This window comes from Benincasa hispida, chromosome 4, assembly GCF_009727055.1.
Source record: "Benincasa hispida cultivar B227 chromosome 4, ASM972705v1, whole genome shotgun sequence".
NCBI classification, from domain to species: domain Eukaryota; kingdom Viridiplantae; phylum Streptophyta; class Magnoliopsida; order Cucurbitales; family Cucurbitaceae; genus Benincasa; species Benincasa hispida.
Genome location: NC_052352.1, coordinates 15,763,286 through 15,783,616, shown reverse-complemented (window position 1 = coordinate 15,783,616; position 20,331 = coordinate 15,763,286). Strand labels below are relative to the sequence as shown.

The window sequence follows — 20,331 nt, the reverse complement described above, 5'->3', positions numbered from 1 at the left end:
TATATTATGATTTTTTATATTTTTTTTGAAAAAATACTCAAATTTTAGTCAAATTCTAAAAACAAAAGTTAATTTTTTAAAATTATATTTTCTAATTTCTATAAATTAATATTGATGGGAGTGGATAACAAAATTAAGGTAGTTATAAGTAGAACTTTAAAAAAAAAAAATGCACAAGGGGAAGTATTTCTACTTTATCTAAAGTTGGAAAAATACCCATGGAAAAGGAAGATTTTAAAAAATAGAAAATTAAAGGAAAATATTTGTGTAAAATAGCAAAATTAATCTTTTTTTATAGATGTTAATAGGAGTCTATCAGTGTGATTTTTTTTTTATATATACTATTTCTATAAATAATTTGAAAATTTCTCCGTTGATTTTGATTATAATTTGTGGTGTGTCAAAATGGAAAGGGCGAAAGCTTCTATTTATTGCCGATATGTTGAGGATTGAGATGTCCACTTTTGGCTTTAGTCGAACGTGGAGGCGTTGAGTCAACTTAAAATTATTTTATAATTGGGACAAAAATGGTACGCAACAATTTTTGTTTGTTGTGCTTTTGAGCGTTGATTTGATTTTGCCATTACCACTGCCATTGTCCACCAGCAAGTATGAAACCAGAGAACAATATGGAATGCGGCTCATTGCCCCCACCGGCCAACTAGGCCAGCACATGGCCCTTTAATTCAAACCAATCCCTTTGACTTTTGTATTCAACCCTTTCTCTCTATCTCGATCTTTGTAAATTGAAACTCCCCCACCCAATATCCAATCTCAATATTCATCTTCTCCGACTTTCATTCTGCACACCTTCTATCCATGTTACTACACTCCTAATCCTAGATGACGATGAAGACTGGATCCCCACTTGGGTTGTTGATTTTGATCGGCGCTCTTCTGTTACTTCAATCATCCACAGTCGCAGACCCCAGATCCCGAACCGTGAAGATACTATGTGCAACCGTGCTAGAGCACAATACAACGGCCTTTGTCCCCAATTTCGTCGCCACAATGCAAATTATTAGTGACCAAATGCGAACCGGTGGGTTTGGAGTGGCAGTTGTGGGTAAAGGCCCGGACATAAACTACGGCCTAGCTCAATGTTACGGAGATTTGTCGCTCATGGACTGTGTGTTGTGTTATGCGGAAGCCCGTACTGTGCTTCCTCAATGCTTCCCTTTCAACGGCGGCCGGATTTTCCTGGATGGCTGTTTCATGAGGGCTGAGAACTACAGCTTTTATGATGAATTTGCGGGGCCTCTTGACAGGGCTGTGTGCGGTAACAATTCCGTCAGCAACTCCATTTTTGGACAGTCGGCCAGGCAGGCTGTGGCCCGGGCAATCGAAATTGCACCCAACAATGGAGGGTATGCCAGAATTCAAGTGACTCCCCGTGGAACCGTCAATGCCTCCGTTTACCTGTTGGCTCAGTGCTGGAAGAATTTGAATCGCACCTCCTGCATTTCCTGTTTGCAAAACGCCTCTGCTTCTATCTTGAAATGCTTGCCTCGATCCGAAGCGAGAGCCCTCAACACAGGTTGCTTCATGAGATACTCTAACCTTGACTTCTTAAATGCCGAAGCTTCATCTTCAAGGTCAAGGGGTATGGATCCAAACTGGTGTTATATACAACACCATAATTCATTCCATGTTTTCAACCTGCATCACTAGTTAAGCTTGTTAGAACTCACTATGAAATTTCCTTTCACCAACTCTTCAGGTACTATTATAGAAATTATAGTCTCACTGGTGAGCTCTGTTGCTGTTTTAGTCATTGGAGTGTTGATTGGAATCTACATCTGGAATAACAGATATGTAAAGAAGAAAAGAAGAGGTAAATTTAAAACACTGCCTTTCTATTTGTTGTTAGTTTAAGTCCCAAGAACTTTAAAAAAACAAAAAAAAAAGGAAAAGATAAATTACTGCTAGCTATACTGCATATTCATAGAGATCTCGAAGCCATAGGACGTCAGTTCACCTGATTACCATTTATTTATATATCCAAAGGTTCAATGGATGCAACTAAGATGGCAAAAACACTAAACAATAGTAGCTTGAATTTCAAGTACTCTACCCTTGAAAAGGCAACAGGATCCTTTGCTGAGGCTAACAAGCTTGGACAAGGAGGTTTTGGCACTGTTTATAAGGCAAGTCTTGTCTTGTTTTGGTTCAGTTGAAACGTGCATTTGAATTAATATAGCGCAAATACTGAGGTTGTTACCATGTTGTTATAGGGAGTTTTGTCGGATGGAAGAGAGATAGCTGTGAAGAGGCTTTTCTTCAATAACAAACATAGAGCAGCAGATTTTTACAATGAAGTTAACATAATTAGTAGTGTGGAGCACAAAAATTTAGTACGGTTGCTTGGTTGTAGTTGTTCTGGACCTGAAAGTCTGCTCGTCTATGAATACCTTGCCAACAAGAGTCTCGACCGCTTCATTTTCGGTAAATGTTGATATCATCATTTCAATAGAATCAATAAGAAACATTTATTCTGATTAGTTTAAAAAACAAAAACTATATGCAGATCGAGATAGAGGTAAATCACTCAACTGGGAGAAAAGATTTGATATTCTTGTGGGAACAGTTGAAGGTCTGGCTTACCTTCATGAGAACTCAAAAACGAAGATCATTCACAGAGACATCAAGGCTAGTAACATCCTGCTAGACTCCAAGCTTCGGGCTAAAATAGCTGATTTCGGATTGGCTAGATCCTTTGAAGAAGATGAGAGTCACATCAGCACTGCCATTGCTGGAACCTTGTGCGTATTCTTGTATTGATATTGTTCATATTGTTTTGATGAAGAATAGATTAAAAAGTGGTTTGTGAATCCACAGGGGATACATGGCGCCAGAGTATTTAGCTCATGGACAGCTAACAGAAAAGGCAGACGTGTACAGTTTTGGAGTGGTTTTGCTGGAGACCGTGACTGGCATACAAAACAATAGAAGCAAAACCTCAGACTACTTGGAAAGCATAGTACTAATTGTAAGGCTATTTCTTCTGTTGTTTCCTTGTTCGAAATTGGGAGATTGAGAGTGCATTAATAATGAATAAAAACACAAAACAGGCATGGAAGAATTTTCAATCGGGAACAATGGAAAGGATATTGGATCCAAACCTTATGGTTGAGGTTGAGGAAGATGGGAGCATAAAAGAGGAGATATTGAGAGTGGTGCATATAGGGCTTCTTTGCACACAGGAGAGTGCATCTCTGCGACCCACAATGTCGAAGGTACTGCAGATGCTGACGAAGGAAGAGGAACTTCCGGCGCCGACCAACCCACCGTTCATGGACGAGAGGACAATGGAATTAAACGACACCAGTGAGGATCCATCATGCTTCAACCTCACGGAAGCTTCTTCCTCAGCTGCCACCGTCACCCATAGCTCATTTCATCCCAGGTAAATTTGTAATTTGCAATATAATTAAGAGTTCACCTCAGGAAGAATTTTGTAGATATGGCGAAGGAGAAGAAGGTATCTCTTCGCAACCAGCTCTGTTCTGTATGAGTAATACTGTAATTTCAAGTATTAAGTAATACTGTAATTTGAGTGCAACTCTCTACTAATCTACCCTCACGGCTCATTGCTCATTGCTCATTCCCAGTTGTAAATTGCAATGGGCCACAATTCCATTCCATTTCCACGCGTCTAAACGGAATAGGAGGCGCCATCCAAATTCCTTTCTGCTTCCTTGTGGAAATATTGAATTCGACTACTCTTTTCTTTTATAAAAAACAAAGAGTTTATTTTGCTAGCAACCCTACCTGTACCATAAATTCAACATAGACTCAATTAATTAAGTTTCAGGCTTATAAAAATGGGGGAGTCATATGAATACTAGATCTTTTTTTTTTCTCTCTCTCACTTATTTGATCGAGCATTTCCTTGGAAAATTCAAGGTCATGGATTTGTTGAAACCCCGGCAACCTCAATTCAAAAGAAATAAATAAAATAAATAACAAAATGGCCTTCTTGATTGGGTTAGGTTTTTCTCGTCCTCTTTTTCTACAACATCCGCAGAATTTTGGTTTCAACCTTTTTCCCCTTTTTGACCGTCGAGCGCCCTAGGAATGGGAAAACATGAAACAATCTTGAGAATGATCTTTCGCTATTATTTATTAAAAAAGAAACAAAAAATTAAAAATAGAGTTCAAAATTTTATTTAATTTTAGGTAGAATTTCATAAGAACTATTTCCAAATATTTTCGTAACTATATGAATTTGAGGAATGAGAAAGCGAGGGCCAGGTGGTATTATTTTACGATCATTTCATTAGTTAGCAAAATAATAGCTTGCAAGAAAAGAAAGAGAAGAAGCCGCCGTTGTTGACTGAAAATGGTGATGAGAGAGAGAGGCCTTATATCTTCAACCGGAAACGCGACAGTCGTTTTCTCCATCTCCTCTTCCTTCCTGGACTTGACTTCGTGTCAATTAGAACCATCCACTCCCATTACATCATCCCTCATTTTCAACACAAACATTTTAAACTTCTACATTGGGTACCACCTTTCGTAGAAACCGCCATCCAATCTTCTTCTACAGCACCCTCTGGACACAACGGAACCCCAGATTCCATGGCGACCCAGCTTGTTTATGCTTCCAAATACATCCTACTTTCAGTCATCACTATTCTTCTGCTGCTCGCAACTTCGACTCTGGGGAAGCCAAGAGATCAAACTGTGAGAGTGATCTGCGGGAAAGAACTGGAGCACAACACCACCGCCTACGTCCCAAACTTTTTTGGTTCCATGGAAAAAGTTAGACAACAAATCGGAACTTCAGGATTTGGAACCGCCGGTACAGGAATAGGACCTGATGCCAGCTATGGGCTTGCCCAATGCCATGGAGATCTCTCACCCCTTGAATGTGTGCTTTGTCATTCTCAAGCACGTACGATGCTTCCCCAATGCTTCCCTTTTAACGGCGGCCGAGCTTTCATCGATGGCTGCTTCCTGAGGTTCGAAAACTATACCTTTTTCGACGAATATAAAGGACACGAAGACACTGCGATTTGCGGGAACTTGACCCAAAATGACCCCAACTATAGACAAGCAGCCACGGCGGCTGTGATGCAAGTGGTCAATGGTGCACCAGACAACAGAGGCTTTGCGAAAGCTCGAATGGCTGTGGCCGGGATGACAAATGAGTCCGCTGCTTATGCTCTGGGTCAGTGCTGGAGAAGTTTGAACCGCAGCTCTTGCAGCTCATGTTTGCAAATTGCTTCTGCTTCAATGTTGCGATGTTTACCTCGATCGGAAGGGCGAGCACTGAACACAGGCTGCTTCATGAGATATTCAAATACAGACTTCCTCAATAAGGACATTGAAAATACTTCCAGAGGTAAAACTGATCCTGTGATATAAGTTGAGAGTAAGCTATCCACCAACTTTTCCACTCTCACAATGTCCGAAACCATGCTTTCTCTGCAGGTGGCACGAAAACTGAATTGATAGTTTCAGTCTTGAGTTCTGTTGTTGTTTTGATAATCGGGCTGGCAATTGGCACTTATATTTGGAAGCGCAGATATATACAAAAGAAAAGGAAAGGTAAAATATAAAGCTGCAATATTCATGGTGATGAACTCTTTGAGGGAGATTAATTGACATTCTTTTCTTTAAATGATATGGTTTACACTTTAGGAGGTTCAACTGATGTGAAGAAGCTTGCAAAAACTCTTCAAGATAGTAACTTGGAATTCAAGTACTCAACCCTTGAAAAAGCAACCAACAATTTCAGCCTAGATAACAAGATTGGACAGGGGGGGTTTGGCTCTGTTTATAAGGTAGCTATTCTTCCTCTCCAACTCAGCAGGACCTACAATTTCCAATTATAACTAAAAACACATCATTCATTTTTCATTCTTATGCATTGCAGGGAACTCTATCAGATGGAAGAGAGATTGCTGTCAAGAGATTCTTCTTTGATAACAGACATAGAGCAGCAGATTTCTACAATGAAGTAAACATGATAAGCAGTGTCGAACATAAAAATCTGGTAAGGTTGCTTGGATGCAGTTGTTCTGGACCTGAAAGCCTTCTTGTTTATGAATTCCTACCAAACAAGAGTCTCGACCGCTTCATTTTCGGTAAATACTGCAATAATCACTGAAAAATACATTGATTTAAGTAATTCAAAGACTATCCCTTCACTTGTTCAAAAAATTACACAGATACCAGTAACAGTAAAGCCCTTGATTGGGATAAGAGATATAACATCATCACTGGAACGGTTGAAGGTTTAATATATCTACATGAAAATCCAAATGTCAAAATCATACACAGAGATATAAAGGCCAGTAACATCTTGCTGGATCTAAAGCTTCAAGCAAAAATAGCAGATTTTGGATTAGCAAGGTCTTTCCAAGAAAGTAAGAGCCATATTAGCACGGCTGTTGCAGGAACTCTGTATGTTTTCTCATGAACAAGTTCTTTTCCAGTTAATTTGAAAAATTCCTTCCACTAGATGAAAGCTAATAGAATATTTGCAGAGTTATTAACGTTCCCTCTTTATACCTTCTGTATCGACAGAGGATATATGGCTCCGGAGTATCTAGCTTATGGCCAGTTATCAGAAAAGGCTGATGTCTACAGCTTTGGAGTGCTTTTGTTAGAAATTGTTACAGGATTGCAATATAGTGGCATTCAAGTCTCCGGCAACATTGAAAGTCTGGTCACTGCTGTAAGTTCTGTGAAACCTTTACATATCCTTCCACGAATGCAAAATTCTTGAAACAGTAGTATGACGTCTCACTTCTCCCTTGTGTTTCTACATGGTAAATTAGATGTGGAGACATTTTCAAGCAGGCACAGTTGAGAGATTATTTGATCCAAATCTCAATCTTCAGAATCACTATAACAAGAAAGTAAAAGATGAGGTAGTGAGGGTGGTGCATATAGGACTCTTATGCATCCAGGAGATTCCATCTCTACGACCAACAATGTTGAAGGTACTACAAATGCTGACCATGGAGGAAGAGCACCTTCCTCCGCCCACCAAACCACCCTTCATGGACGAGATGACCATGGAACTTGATGATTCATGCAAGTACTCACGATGTTATTCTAATACGGAGGGATCTTCTTCTACTGCCACAGTCGGCCATAGTTCTTTTTATCCCAGATAACTACCATAAACTGGGGAACCCTTCCATCTTCCTTACCTAGAGCTCCCAACCCCACTTAAGCATTCGCAAGAATGGGAGCAGCTTGCATTCCTCGCATAAACTGTCAGTCTCTTGAGCACCACGAAGACAAAGGATCCATTAACCAGAGGGTAGCCACCATGAAGCTTTTAAACAAACTGACATTTGTAGATCCAAGGTGATAGTGTTCTTCAATATTTTAGCTTTTCAATCTCCATTATGTATACATTCACTTAATTAAGCTTCAATGTTTATATTGCCCAGGGTTGGGCGGAGAGGCAGAAATAAACTCTTTACTCGATCAGAGAGGTTATAATTCAAAATTCTCATAGCCTTCAATCTGGAATTTGCTAAGTTATAATGCCTTCATTACCACAGTAAGAACGTATTAGCATTTGGATGATTTTATAATGAGGGTTAAAACTTATAACATTCCCCATATATTTATTCATAAACTGACAACTCAATAGCATTCGGAAGGGTCCAGAAAAACCTTGTGCATTGATTACAAACCAAACGTGGAACATCTAACGCAACTATATATTTTCTGTTGCTTAAGCTTACATGAAACAGAGCTCCGTGGAACTTAATGCATCAAAGAAACGAAGGCAAATACCATATTCTCACAAGTAGCCTAGTTCAGGGCTTTGAACCAAGACAAAACATATCCCATTTAACGAGATGCCACCAAATTTCCCATAAGGCCTCCACTAATTTCATAATGTATAGAGGTGGAGAACCCTACTTCTAAAGCAAGTTCTTCCAATTCTTTACCTGTATGAAAAAAAAATTTGTCAGCAGGTGATACTATAAGAAGATCCCAAATACATAATTATAAAGAAAAGAAGAAAAAATGAAACAGGAAGCTTTTGTTTGCAGAACAAATAATAACAGCAGTTGCCCTGTCAATAGAGAGAGAGGGAGAGAGCCCGCCTGTTGAAAATTCATTGATGGATTTAGACAAATATTTATAATCCTCGGCAAGGCCATAACCAGATGCCACTGGGACAACAATGTTGTTGATCATCCATTCCTTGCATAGAGGAAGTTCAGAAGAAACAAGCAAAAAAGGTAGGGTCTTTAGAGATACAAACTGAGTAGAGACTTGCAAAATTTGAAGTGTACACCACATATATAAAGTTTAGGTCTTCACATAGACTACCTGAATAGCAGCAGTAGTGGGTTGTGTAGTCTTGTTAAAGTCGAGAATTGATACCTTACTACCTGGAAAGACCACTTGATATTTTAATCAAGAACATGTCATACCACGTTAACAATCAAGAAGGAATAAAGAGAGATCTTTCTTCGGAGTTGAGTCACAGGGATAAATTCACAATCCAAATATTATTATTATTATTATTAATAAATCAGCAAAAGACCTTCTTTCAGTACTCTAAGCATCTCCTCTAATGCTTTCCGTTTATCCATCACATTTCGTAGACCATAGCCCATTGTAATGGCATCGAAAGAGCAGTCAGGAAATGGCAAATTGAGTGCATCACCCTCCACCCACCTTCATTTTGGCAACAGCAGTATTAGGTTGTTAATTTCACAAACAATTAACTATTACAATTCTCACTGCAGCAAAACTGTGTCGTTAAATACGGAGTGGAAAACTTCAACATTTTCCAAATAGGAGAGGCCAACACACTAATTGTTCAAGTTTACCAATGCTCACTCAATGTTGTTATAGAAGGGTTTGGAGAGCGAATTTTGACGAGAAGAAGCAATACTTAGCTGCTCCCGTGAGAAATCAAGACCCGTCACCTGTGAATCATCACCGAAGAATAGGATGATCAGAAATTACGATCACCAAAATAGATAGAGAAACCAAGTGGGGTGTGGGGGTCGGGTTACCTTGCCGACGGATCCAATTTTCTGAGATAAAAGGAATGCCAAATCGCCGCTTCCACAGCATAAATCCAAGACGCAGTCTCCTGCCTTTGCACTGTTCCAAAATGTTGGGGAAGCTTAGGTTAGATAAAAATGGAACAAGAGAAGGGGTAATTCTGCATCAGAAAAGGAGAATATCTGTGAGATACCCGCTCCAGGAGACGGCCATCCGTTTCCAAATACGATGCTGGCCCAAGCTGAGTAAGTCGTTCAACTAAAACGGAAGGAGAAAGGAAAGGAAAAGTTGAAGAGGGGAAAGGGAAATAGGAAAAGAATTGAGAGAGGAAGAGAAAAGTAAAAGTAAGCGCACGGTATCATAGACAGGCGCAATACGGTTGAACAATGCCTGACGGTCGGAAGCACATTGAATAGGGCGGTGACGCAGGAGAGGTGGAGTCGTCGAAGGAGGAAGACGGAGTTGGAGTTGAAGGGAGGACGCCATGTTGATGCAATTGCAAACGCGGGTTTATTTCAAATCACAATTATGGATAATGGAAATCCCCACCGAAATCGCCCTAAGCGCACCACATATCAGGCCTGTTTGGGATTGTTTTTTTAAATCTAAAAAACTATTTTTGGAGAATTTTTTAACTCTCTTTAATAAAATAACTTATTTGTTTATCTACCTGGAATCACTTTTAAAATTATTATAACGTGCAAAAGTTATTTGATAGAACTTTTACATTGTAATTTTTCTAAAAATTTGGTATCTTTCCTTAACTATCTCAAACTTTCATTTTATTTATTTATTTTCTCATATTTATTCTAAATTTTAACTAGTTCAAATTCTTATAACAATTATTTTTTAAAAAAAAATATATACTTCATATTTTTTTAATTAAACAAAAATGATTGCAATTCAATCATATATTTTTTCAAATAATTATATAACTCAATTACACTAATTTAGTATTAATTTACCAAACACCTTAACTAGTTATTTTCTAATTTAAAATTAAAATTTACCAAACACTCTTTTACTTCTATTCACAGCTGATTGTTCTATAAGCATAGCTACCAGCTATTACTTTAAAAGCTATAATAATCCCAAGCAAAGTCTTCACTTTGCTTATGCCATATTACCATCTTCCCACCCAATCACCCCGTTCAACTTGGAAATTTTCATAAAATAACCTAAAATCCAAAAACTTTTCTATGGATGACTCTTTCTAAAAACTTTGTTCTCATTGACCTTTTTCACATGTGAAATACCATTTTTACCCCGAACTTTAAATGTTACTCTCATACTCTTCTTCATCCTTTGATCTTCCTTTCCAACCACCGATTATTTACAATTTAATGCAACCATTTATTCTCAACCAACTTTGTACATTAGAATATAATGTTATTGGATTTTAACCATGGGACAAGTAAAAGAATATCATTTTCAACTCTTCAGTTTCACTCAAATACTATCATCTTCTTCATTACTCTATCGCTTTCAGTCGAACACAGATTGCTTTCAACTCCATTCAATTTTATTTTGTGGGTCTAGAGCAAGCATTCTTCTAAGAAAATCATTCTACATATCCAGAAACGAATACTATAAGTGTTAACCGGAAGTTTTAGAAGTTCATTCGCTATTATTTTTCTGATCATGTACCATTATATATTCAATCATGTACCATTGTATTTGCAATCATATATCATTAAGTACATGATTGTATATCACAACATACACGATCGTATACCACAACATATATGATCATATACCACTGTTGGGTTTTATGTCCTAAAAACTCGCGGTTTGTAAAATAATAAACATCTTCTATAATCACTATACTTATTATTGATTTCATAAATTGTACGAAAGTCTAAATCCAATAAACTAAAACTCATAACTATTGTATGAGTACTTGAACTTTATGTGGAGACATAAGAGTGGATTAGGTTCGAGTAGATAATCAAAATGATCTATGGTACATGAATAAGGTTGGGTACCTTATTCTGGTAATACCATTAGATGTAGCATACTCTGTAGTTGTTACAAAGAGTTGTAAAGTGCTACATACGATGTGATCCTAATTCGTACATGTTATGACATGAGGAGTGGGGGCGTTCTATGTAATGAGTTTGCATAAGATCAGAACCAAGAAATAAGTCACTCTTACTTTATAACGTTGTTTACTGTTTAAAACTGACTATTTCACCTAGATGACCTAGGTAACTCAATCTTAATCCTGAGCTAACTATGAACTCTTGTTTATTCAGGACTGCCCTTAGATTTGCATAGTTAAGGGTTGACTCAACAGCACTGGCTCAATAAAACTCCCATTTCAGGGGTAAGACCAAGTTGATAGCTGGAGACATAGGGTGCAAGACGGAGTTCACGCCTACCCAATTTAAGGATGAGAGAAAGGTTGTTCTCTCAAGTACTGAATCTAGGTCTTGAACAAGGGGCCCCACCTTCTTACTAGACTGAGAGAGTTTGGTTTAGTGATTGGATTACAAACCAGTTATTCATTAGAGGATCAGTAGGGACTTGATGAATAAGACGTAATCTCGAGGGTAAAACAGATATTTGACCCAGCCGTTATTACGAACAACCTATGAAGGGTCGACTTGTTGATTATGGTTAAATCATGTAGACATAATATATCTACAGTGAGGGGAGTGCAACTATGGGCTTTAGTGGAGTGGCCCATTAGTTAACGAATGGAGATTAATTTGGTCTAATGAGTTTAGCCAATTAATCTTGGATCGTTGGAACCCATGATCTGTAGGTCCGCGAGGTCCCCCTACTAGCTCGTAACGGACTAGCTCTAGAATAGCGTGATAAGTTAATTTGAAACTTCAAAATTAGAATTAAGAATTAGTAATTATATGAGATATAATTACATGTTTAATTTGAAAATTAAACGGATAGGAGAATTTATGTATATTTAAATATGATTTAAATATATGAAGATGGATATGTTTTTAAAATTAATTTAATATTTGATATTAAATTAATTAAGTTTTATTTAATAATTAATTTATGAAATTAATTAAAATTTTTATTTTTAAAATTAAATTAGATTTTATAAAATTGAGTTTTGCTTTTTGAGATAAAATTTGAAAATTAGAAAACAAAACACTTAAATGGAAAATGAAGATTTTCCATTATCCATCTTTGAAGTAGCTCACACATAATGTATCTTCTTGGCATTGTCTTCTCCAAGCATGAGCTGCAACTCATGCAAGCCTCTCATTTGCATGTTGATCTGTAATATAATGAAGAGATTGGAGTGAATATCGAGCATGCAATCTATAGAGAATTTCAGAGAAAATTTGGGTTGAAGAAAGAGTTCTTCAACAAGATTACTGCAGTGAGTATTTCTCCTTCATCCCTTGATTCAAATTTATTTTGAGTCCCACAACTCAATCTAGAGCACCAGAGAATAGTGAGGAAGATCTTGAGGTGGTCTACAACAAGATTTAGAGGAAGATAGTAGCCGGAAAAGGAGCTTTGAAAAAATTCTACAAAAGGTATGTCTTGAAATTCACTTGTTTTTCTACAAGAGTATGCTTAATATTTTGCCAAAATTAGTGAATTTAAATACTTAGATGATCCTTGTGCTTCTGCTTTTGCTGATACAATTCTACAATTGATATCAGAGTATCAAATATGCATTCATTTCGGTTTAATTTAGGTTTGGTGAGTGTTTTATATGAGAAATATGAAACGGATGCACTCATATGGTTTTTTGAGCTTTGGCATTTTAATTCTCTTTAATTTCTCATTTAAATTTGTAATTGCCTCTTGTTTGATGAGCTTTTATGTGTTAGCAAGAGTCTGTAATTTATTTGGAGTCATGAGAGTCGAAATTAAGATGTAATTGAAGAAACAAACAAAGGAGGCCGAGCTATTGTTCCAGTTTTCAGCTTCTGCTCAAATTTGTTGTTGAGGTTCCAGTTGCTAAGCGATCGTCTAATTCCAGACACTACATGATGTGAAAAAAAGCTAGACGATCGTATAGCAATGGATGCTAGTCGTTGTGATGTTGAATGCTAGATAATCGTGAACCTGCAGGAGCTAAACGATGCGTTCAATTTGTTATACGATAGCATTAAGCAATCGTTTAGTTTTGGCGTGGGAAATAAACAATATGTTGAATTTACTATAAGATGGTACTACACGATCGTTTAGCAACGATGCGCGCTAAGCGACGCGAGGAAGTGCTACGCGATAACACTAAGTGATTATTTAGATGCGGAGCTAAGCGATCGTGTAGATGAAGTGCTAAGCGATACGTTGAAGTATCTATGCAATGCGATCGCTTACCTATAATGTTGAACGACACGATGATGTTCTATACGATGGAGCTAAGTGATCATTTAGCTATGGCGGATACTGAACAATGACCTGAAGTGCTAGACGATGGTGTTAAGTGACAGTTATGCAATAGCTAAGCGATGGAGTTGAGCGATTGTGTAGTTCTATACGATAGAATTAAGCGATCGTTTATCTTCGGCAGACACTAAGCGATCGTGTAGTTCTATGTGATGGAACTAAACGATCGTTTAGTTGAGGCAAACAATAAGCGATCGTGTAGTTCTTCACAACAAAAGGCGATGGAGCTAGACAATAGACTTCAGCGTTACACGATCAGCCTTTGCAAGACTTTGAGGTTAGACTGAGAGCAGCCGGTTCGACCGGTTTTCTCAAGGTCCAATCTGGTTCAACCTCAAAATGTTTTTGGCTGGTCCGGTTCAGACTTTGATGGTCCTGTTCAGACTCATCCAGTCCAGTTCAAGATGTTTTGATTCGGTTTGGAGCGGTTCGAGCGGTTCAAAGACGGTTTTGAAGCTGATTTGTAATAGTTAGGCTTCTGTTTGCTTATTTTTGCCAAAACTAAAACCATATCAGTATATGTTTAATTTTTATGCATTTGATGTATGTTATAATTAAATAAATTTTGTATGTGCATATAGTGCGCCATTTAGATTTAAAATCCCACCATAGGAAGCATGTTACATGCATTAAAAGTATGTTATAATTGTTATAATATATAGTATGCATATTAGGGTTTCTTGTATTTAATATAAATGTTATATTAAATGTTGAATGCCTCATGTATGTTATGGATGTTTAGCATGTCCAAAATTTTATAAGTTGTTATAAAATTGGGTTAGACATTTAAAATCCATAATCAAAAGCTGCATGCTCATGTAGGTTGACCACCTATTTTAAATTGTTAAAACTTATAAAACCTAGGTCACAAACTCAACCGGTATATAATCCTGTCTAAGGCTGAGGGTACTTAAGTTGATGGTTTACAGAACACCTCCTACTTGAGAATTATAACCGAATTATTAAGCATTGGTAACTGGTTTTATGAGCACACGTGAGTGATGTGAGGTAATAAAATGGTTTATCACCTAGACATCGTAGGTTAAATCCAATTATAAGAGTTATACTTGGATAAACCACATAGACTTAGGGTTGTTTTATTAGCCAAAAAGAACCTAAGTATAAATCTACCAATAGAACACTTCAATGGAGTTTAATAACTTTTATATGATAGAGTTATTAGAAAACTTAAGTGGGAGATTAATAACATATACGATATGTTATTTTTAGCTCTCATGTCTCTAAGAGTTCACAATCTAGATTTAACCAGTACTTCGTGTCACCCTGGGAGTGACCTCCATTTGAAAAGTATTTTTTAGCTTAAATCTAGATTTCAATGAATAAAAGGAAGTTGTTCAAATATAAGTCTTTTATACGATATATAGATTTCAACTGTCATGTCTCCACATAGTTTACACCGTGAGATTCATACAATGCTTCGTGTCACCCTGGGAGTGACCTCCATTCGGAAAATGTTTTGTATGAGTCAATATCAAGGTAAATGAAAGTGGGTGAAGGATATGTGTCAATATATCCTACGGTCTCCTCCATTAGTCTAAATCATCAGATTCCTATGTTGCGCCTACTGGTTTGCTTTAGGCAGCCCTTTGCTAGACGTTTAGCGACGGCTATCCCCTCGGAGGGTTGTAACATAGGATTCGGAACAACCCAGGCTTCAGTAAAATGAATAGGGTTTTATAGTTTCGTCTTGGATATTGTCTTTTATTTTGGAGGCAAGTTCATACCGTTCTATAAAATCTGAAAATGGTGGGTCACACTTACAAGAATTACTAAGTTGTTAGTAAAGATCTTGACCAAAAACGATAACTAAACGACTATAGGAATAAGAGTTATTCCAGGGATAGTGTTTGGTCAAACTTGTTTGTTTTAGTGAAGAAGTATCTGTCTGCCCCTCGGTAGCACATATTCTGACTCACTAAAATATCGCTATAGATAAATAATGGTTATGGGTATATTATTACTTTTTTGCTAAAACTTTATTTTGAATTTAGTTACAATTTACTAATTAGAATTTGTTTGAATATTATCAGCATGTCGAATTCTAGAATACTCACTTCCAATGTACATAACAGCAAAATCAAATCAACAAACAAATTACTAGCGGTTAATTACACCAAAAGAGTTTTAACAGAGGATTGTCCTCTATCTCCCAGCTCATCTAAAATTATGAATTATATAGATGAGAATGTTGAATTAGAACAACAAGATAAATATGCTTTACTTGTTATTGAAGTATGTTTAGTGGAAAATGATAAAATCTGGATAATTGATTCAAGTGCCGCTAATCATGTATGTACTATCTCACAGGAAACAAGTTCCTGGAGACAGTTGACAGAAGGTGAAACAGTTTTTAAGGTAAGGACCAGGGAGATTGTTTCAGCCAAAGCAGTGGGAGATATGAAGTTATTTATAGGAGATAAGTACATTTATTTGAAAAATATATATTATATTCCTACTATGAAGAGAAATTTAATTTCTGTCTCCTGTTTGCTAGAACAAAATTATAAAATTTATTTCGAAAATGGTGAAGTGTTCATTCAAATGGGAAATAAACATATTTGCTCTGCAAAATTAGAAAATAACTTGTACATGTTAAAACCAACTGAGGTCAAAGCTATTTTGAACATAGAGATATTTAAGACTACTGGGACTCATAAAAAGAGGAAAATTTCTCCAAATGCCTATCTTTGGCACTTGAGACTGGGTCACATAAATCTCAACAAGATTGAGAGATTGGTTAAAAACGATCTTTTAAACAAGATGGAAGACAGTTCATTACCATATTGTGAGTCCTGTCTCGAGGGTAAAATGACAAAAAGATCTTTTTTCTAGAAAAGGTCTTTGAGCCAAAGAAACTCTAGAGCCGATTCACTCAAACCTTTGTGGGCCTCTAAATGTTAGAGCAAGAGGAGGGTATGAATATTTCATCAGTTTTATAGATGATTATTCCAGGTATGGGCATGTTTACCTAATGCGCCAAAAGTCTGAAACTTTTGAAAAGTTCAAAGAGTATAAGGCTGAAGTTGAAAACCAATTAAGTAAAAAGATTAAAACACTTTGATCGGATCAAGGTGGTGAATATATGGACATAGAATTCCAAAACTTTTTGATAGAACATGGAATTCAATCTCAACTCACAACCCTTGGCACACCTCAGCAAAACGGTGTGGCAGAAAGGAGAAATAGAACCTTGTTGAACATGGTTCGTTCCATGATGAGTTACGCTCAGTTATCAAATTCTTTTTGGGGACACGCAGTTGAGACTGCGGTGTATATTTTGAACATGGTTCCCTCGAAAAGTGTTTCTGAAATACCTTACGAGCTCTGGAAAGGACGTAAAGGAAATTTATATCACTTCAGGATTTGGGGTTGTCGAGCACATGTGTTGGTGCAAAATCCTCAAAAGTTGGAACACCGTTTAAAAGTATGCCTATTTGTAGGCTACCCAAAAGAAACAAAATGTGGTCTCTTTTATGATCCTCAAGAAGATAAAGTGTTTGTCTCGACAAATGCAACCTTCCTGGGAGAAGATTATATAAAGAACCATCAACCTCGCAGTAAGCTAGTAATAGAAGAAACGTCTAGAGAAACGACAAATGTATCAACAAGAGTTGTTGATCGAGCAGGTCCTTCAACAAGAGTTGTTGATAGAGCAGGTCCTTCATATCCTTCTCAAGAGTTGGGAATGCCTCGTCGTAGTGGGAGGGTTGTTCAACATCCTAACCGGTACATGGGTTTAACTCAAATTCAAATCATCATACCAGATGATGGTTTAGAGGATCCATTGTCTTTTAATCAAGCAATGAACAATGTGGACAAAGACCAATGGATTAAAGCCATGGACCCTAAAATGAAATATATATATTTCAATTCAATCTGGGATCTTGTAGATCAACCATAAGGGGTAAAACCCATTGGCTGCAAATGGATCTACAAGAAAAAACAAGACCAAGTTGGTAAGGTACAGACCTACAAAGCTAGACTTGTGGCAAAAGGGTTTACCCAAAGAGAGGGATTAGATTTTGAAGAAACCTTCTCTCCAGTTGCCATGATAAAGTCTATTAGAATACTCTTGTCCATAGCCACATTTTATGATTATGAAATATGACAAATGGATGTCAAGACAGCTTTTCTGAATGGCTATCTTGAAGAGAGTATCTATATGTCTCAACCAGAAGGGTTTATACAACAGGGTCAAGAGCAAAAGGTTTGTAAGCTTAATCGATCCATTTATGGATTAAAACAAGTCTCTAGATCCTGGAATATGAGATTTGATGCTGCGATCAAATCTTATGACTTTGAACAAAATGTTGACGAACCTTGTGTATACAAGAAAATAGTCAACAAAACTGTCGCTTTTCTGGTGTTGTATGTTGATGATATTCTACTCATTGGGAATGAGGTAGAATATCTTGTTGACGTTAAGAGAGGGTTGGCTTCACAATTCCAAATGAAAGATTTGGGAGAAGCACAGTATGTTCTTGGAATCCAAATAGTTCGGAATCGCAAGAACAGAACATTAACATTATTTCATGCATCTTATATAGACAAGATGTTGTCTAGGTATAAAATGCAAAATTCCAAGAAAGGATTTTTACCTTTCAGGCATGGAATTCACCTGTCTAAGGAACAAAGTCCTAAGACACCTCAAGTGGTTGAGGAGATTAATCGAATTCCATATGCATATGCAGTAGGGAGTTTGATGTACGCAATGATGTGTACTGGTCCTGATATATGCTATGTCGTAGGAATTTTCAGTAGATTTCAGTCCAATTCTGGTTATGACCATTGGATTGCTGTTAAAAACATTCTCAAGTATCTTCGGAGAACGAGAGATTATATGCTTGTGTATGGCACTAAGGATCTGATCCTTACTTGATACACTGATTTTGATTTTCAGACCGATATTAATTCGAGTAAATCAACTTCGGGGTCAATATTCACTCTTAACGGAGGAACAGTTGTGTGGAGAAGTATCAAGCAAAGTTGTATTGCAGACTCCACAATGAAAGTTGAGTATGTAGCTGCAAGTGAAGCAGCAAAAGAAGCAATATGGCTCAGAAAGTTCCTGATAGATCTGGAAGTAGTTCCTAATATGCATCTTCCTGTCACGCTTTATTGTGACAACAGTGGAGCAGTTGCAAATTCAAAGGAACCATGAAGCCATAAACGAGGAAAGCATATCGAACGAAAGTACCATCTCATCAGGGAGATTGTACACAGAGGAGACGTTATCATCACTCAGATTGCTTCCCAAGAAAACTTAGCTGATCCATTTACGAAGGCCTTCTCGGCTAAAGTGTTCGAGGGTCACCTAGTAGGACTAGGTCTACGAGTTTTGTATCACTAGGGCTAGTGAGAGAATTTGTGGGTATTTTGATGCCTTAGTTTATTGTATTTGTACATTTTATTCTCTCCATGTAAAATTAACATTGTATATATTTGTATATATTGATCCACTGGAGTTTTAGTCTAAGTAGAAATATTGTTGGGTTTTATGTCCTAAAAACTCGCAGTTTGCAAAATAATAAACATCTTCTATAATCGATATACTTGTTATTGATTTCATAAATTGTACGAAAGTATAAATCCAATAAACTAAGACCCATTACAGTGCAAATAAGTAAAACAATGAGAGAATGCGACGGTAAAAATATACAAAATCATGTCCAAAAGCGTTAAACTGAGAATATTGCGATCGCATGCGCCCATTGCATAAAAGCAGCTAATTTACTTATTTTGTGCAGCAAAAATGCGTTGGCGCAAGTAAAAGTGCGATCCAAGGAATTGGGTGTCCGCGCGCATTGAAAGATTACGATAAAAAAAGTCATGCGATCGTATGCGTTCGCGAAAAGTTACTCAAAAAGGTGGCCGCATAAAGACTTAAGGTGACAACATAATAAATCATACGGAAAGCTGATGACGATCGAATCCGAATTTAGTTGACAATTCGTTAAGCCACACTATAGCAAGTACACTCAACTTTCGATGACCATTAATCGGCGCATCAGAGCAGGAGATTTAATAACCGCCCATCATTGCAATCATTAGAAAGAAAAGATTCTTCACCTTGAGCTCTTTAAATACCGGAGGCCACCATTGTAAAGGGGTTAACAAGTTAGATTATATACAAGACAGATAGTCATTAGTCTGTTCATAGTCATTCTTATACTTAGAAGATGGAGACGATCCAAGAGAAGAAAACGTCAAGAGATCATTCCCGGACAGCTCGAAAGACTGCTGGGAAGCGCTACAAAAGGAGAGAGGGCCAACACTTGCGAAGGCAAGGATATTCATTTAGGCAGAGTTGGAGTGAAAATACAGTGTAAAAGGCCACGGGAAGCAAGACATTGCTACCGGGCTTTTTATCTCTACATTCTATTGTTATTTTATATTCTACATTTAATTTATAGACAGTGGAAATCTCATTTCAACTTATGTTCAATCTCTCCATACTTCGCATGAATAGCTAAATCTCTAAATGGGTTGAGAAGTGCTTAGCAAGCATGACCTAAGAGTTACACTTTATGCGATCATCTTGTCTTATGTATGCGACATTCACCCTTTAGAGATACTTGAGAGAGTAGTCTATAGAAAAAATCTAGACTTGAGAGAGTCAGATTAGAATCTAGGCATGAGAGAGTCAGATTAGAACCACATAAGCAAGAGATAGAAACTTAGACATAAGTTATGTTTGCTATTATGCATCGCATGCACCCTAGAGATAGGATATGAGAGTATGCGGTCACCTTGTGTATGTGTGCATCATTCATCATCACATAGACAAGAATAGAGACTTAGACATAAGTCCTATCGACATTTTCGTATACATTGCATGCGTCTTAGAAATAGGAAATACGAAATTTGCATTGAGAGATGACATGTTGTTTTTTATGTGTAGCATGATCGCATAACTTGAACGCAATCTTATGAAGT

At 37.2% G+C, this 20,331-nt stretch overlaps 3 protein-coding genes across 3 annotated transcripts; 2 read left to right on the top strand and 1 right to left on the bottom strand.

Moving 5' to 3' along the window:
* The first annotated feature begins 358 nt into the window (after positions 1-358).
* On the top strand, positions 359-3,562 carry LOC120075674 (cysteine-rich receptor-like protein kinase 2). Its single transcript, XM_039029277.1, has 7 exons — positions 359-1,603; positions 1,721-1,834; positions 2,008-2,147; positions 2,235-2,445; positions 2,528-2,762; positions 2,839-2,989; positions 3,072-3,562. The coding sequence occupies exons 1-7, from the start codon at positions 844-846 to the stop codon at positions 3,408-3,410; spliced, it is 1,950 nt and encodes a 649-aa protein (XP_038885205.1). The 5' UTR covers positions 359-843; the 3' UTR covers positions 3,411-3,562.
* Positions 3,563-3,705: 143 nt separating this feature from the next.
* LOC120075673 (cysteine-rich receptor-like protein kinase 2) lies at positions 3,706-7,471 on the top strand. Its single transcript, XM_039029276.1, has 7 exons — positions 3,706-5,347; positions 5,437-5,553; positions 5,647-5,789; positions 5,882-6,092; positions 6,177-6,411; positions 6,535-6,685; positions 6,789-7,471. Exons 1-7 carry the CDS (start codon positions 4,582-4,584, stop codon positions 7,128-7,130), a joined length of 1,965 nt encoding a protein of 654 aa, XP_038885204.1. The 5' UTR covers positions 3,706-4,581; the 3' UTR covers positions 7,131-7,471.
* A 120-nt stretch (positions 7,472-7,591) lies between these two features.
* LOC120075676 (2-phytyl-1,4-beta-naphthoquinone methyltransferase, chloroplastic) lies at positions 7,592-9,569 on the bottom strand. The gene is made up of 8 exons (XM_039029278.1): positions 9,352-9,569; positions 9,191-9,255; positions 9,006-9,096; positions 8,827-8,915; positions 8,528-8,661; positions 8,311-8,372; positions 8,082-8,181; positions 7,592-7,922 (listed from the first exon to the last, which is right to left on the bottom strand). Exons 1-8 carry the CDS (start codon positions 9,481-9,483, stop codon positions 7,822-7,824), a joined length of 774 nt encoding a protein of 257 aa, XP_038885206.1. The 5' UTR covers positions 9,484-9,569; the 3' UTR covers positions 7,592-7,821.
* Between the last annotated feature and the right edge of the window lie 10,762 nt (positions 9,570-20,331).

Coding starts and splice junctions, on each gene's coding strand:
- LOC120075674 (XM_039029277.1), top strand. CDS start 844: ATGACGATGAAGACTGGATCCCCACTTGGGTTGTTGATTTTGATCGGC. Junction 2,148..2,234: donor GTTTTGGCACTGTTTATAAG/GCAAGTCTTGTC, acceptor ATGTTGTTATAG/GGAGTTTTGTCGGATGGAAG. Junction 2,763..2,838: donor ACTGCCATTGCTGGAACCTT/GTGCGTATTCTT, acceptor GTGAATCCACAG/GGGATACATGGCGCCAGAGT.
- LOC120075673 (XM_039029276.1), top strand. CDS start 4,582: ATGGCGACCCAGCTTGTTTATGCTTCCAAATACATCCTACTTTCAGTC. Junction 5,348..5,436: donor CATTGAAAATACTTCCAGAG/GTAAAACTGATC, acceptor CTTTCTCTGCAG/GTGGCACGAAAACTGAATTG. Junction 6,412..6,534: donor ACGGCTGTTGCAGGAACTCT/GTATGTTTTCTC, acceptor CTGTATCGACAG/AGGATATATGGCTCCGGAGT.
- LOC120075676 (XM_039029278.1), bottom strand. CDS start 9,483: ATGGCGTCCTCCCTTCAACTCCAACTCCGTCTTCCTCCTTCGACGACT. Junction 9,097..9,190: donor ATGGCCGTCTCCTGGAGCGG/GTATCTCACAGA, acceptor ATTTTGGAACAG/TGCAAAGGCAGGAGACTGCG. Junction 8,662..8,826: donor CCCTTCTATAACAACATTGA/GTGAGCATTGGT, acceptor GCCAAAATGAAG/GTGGGTGGAGGGTGATGCAC.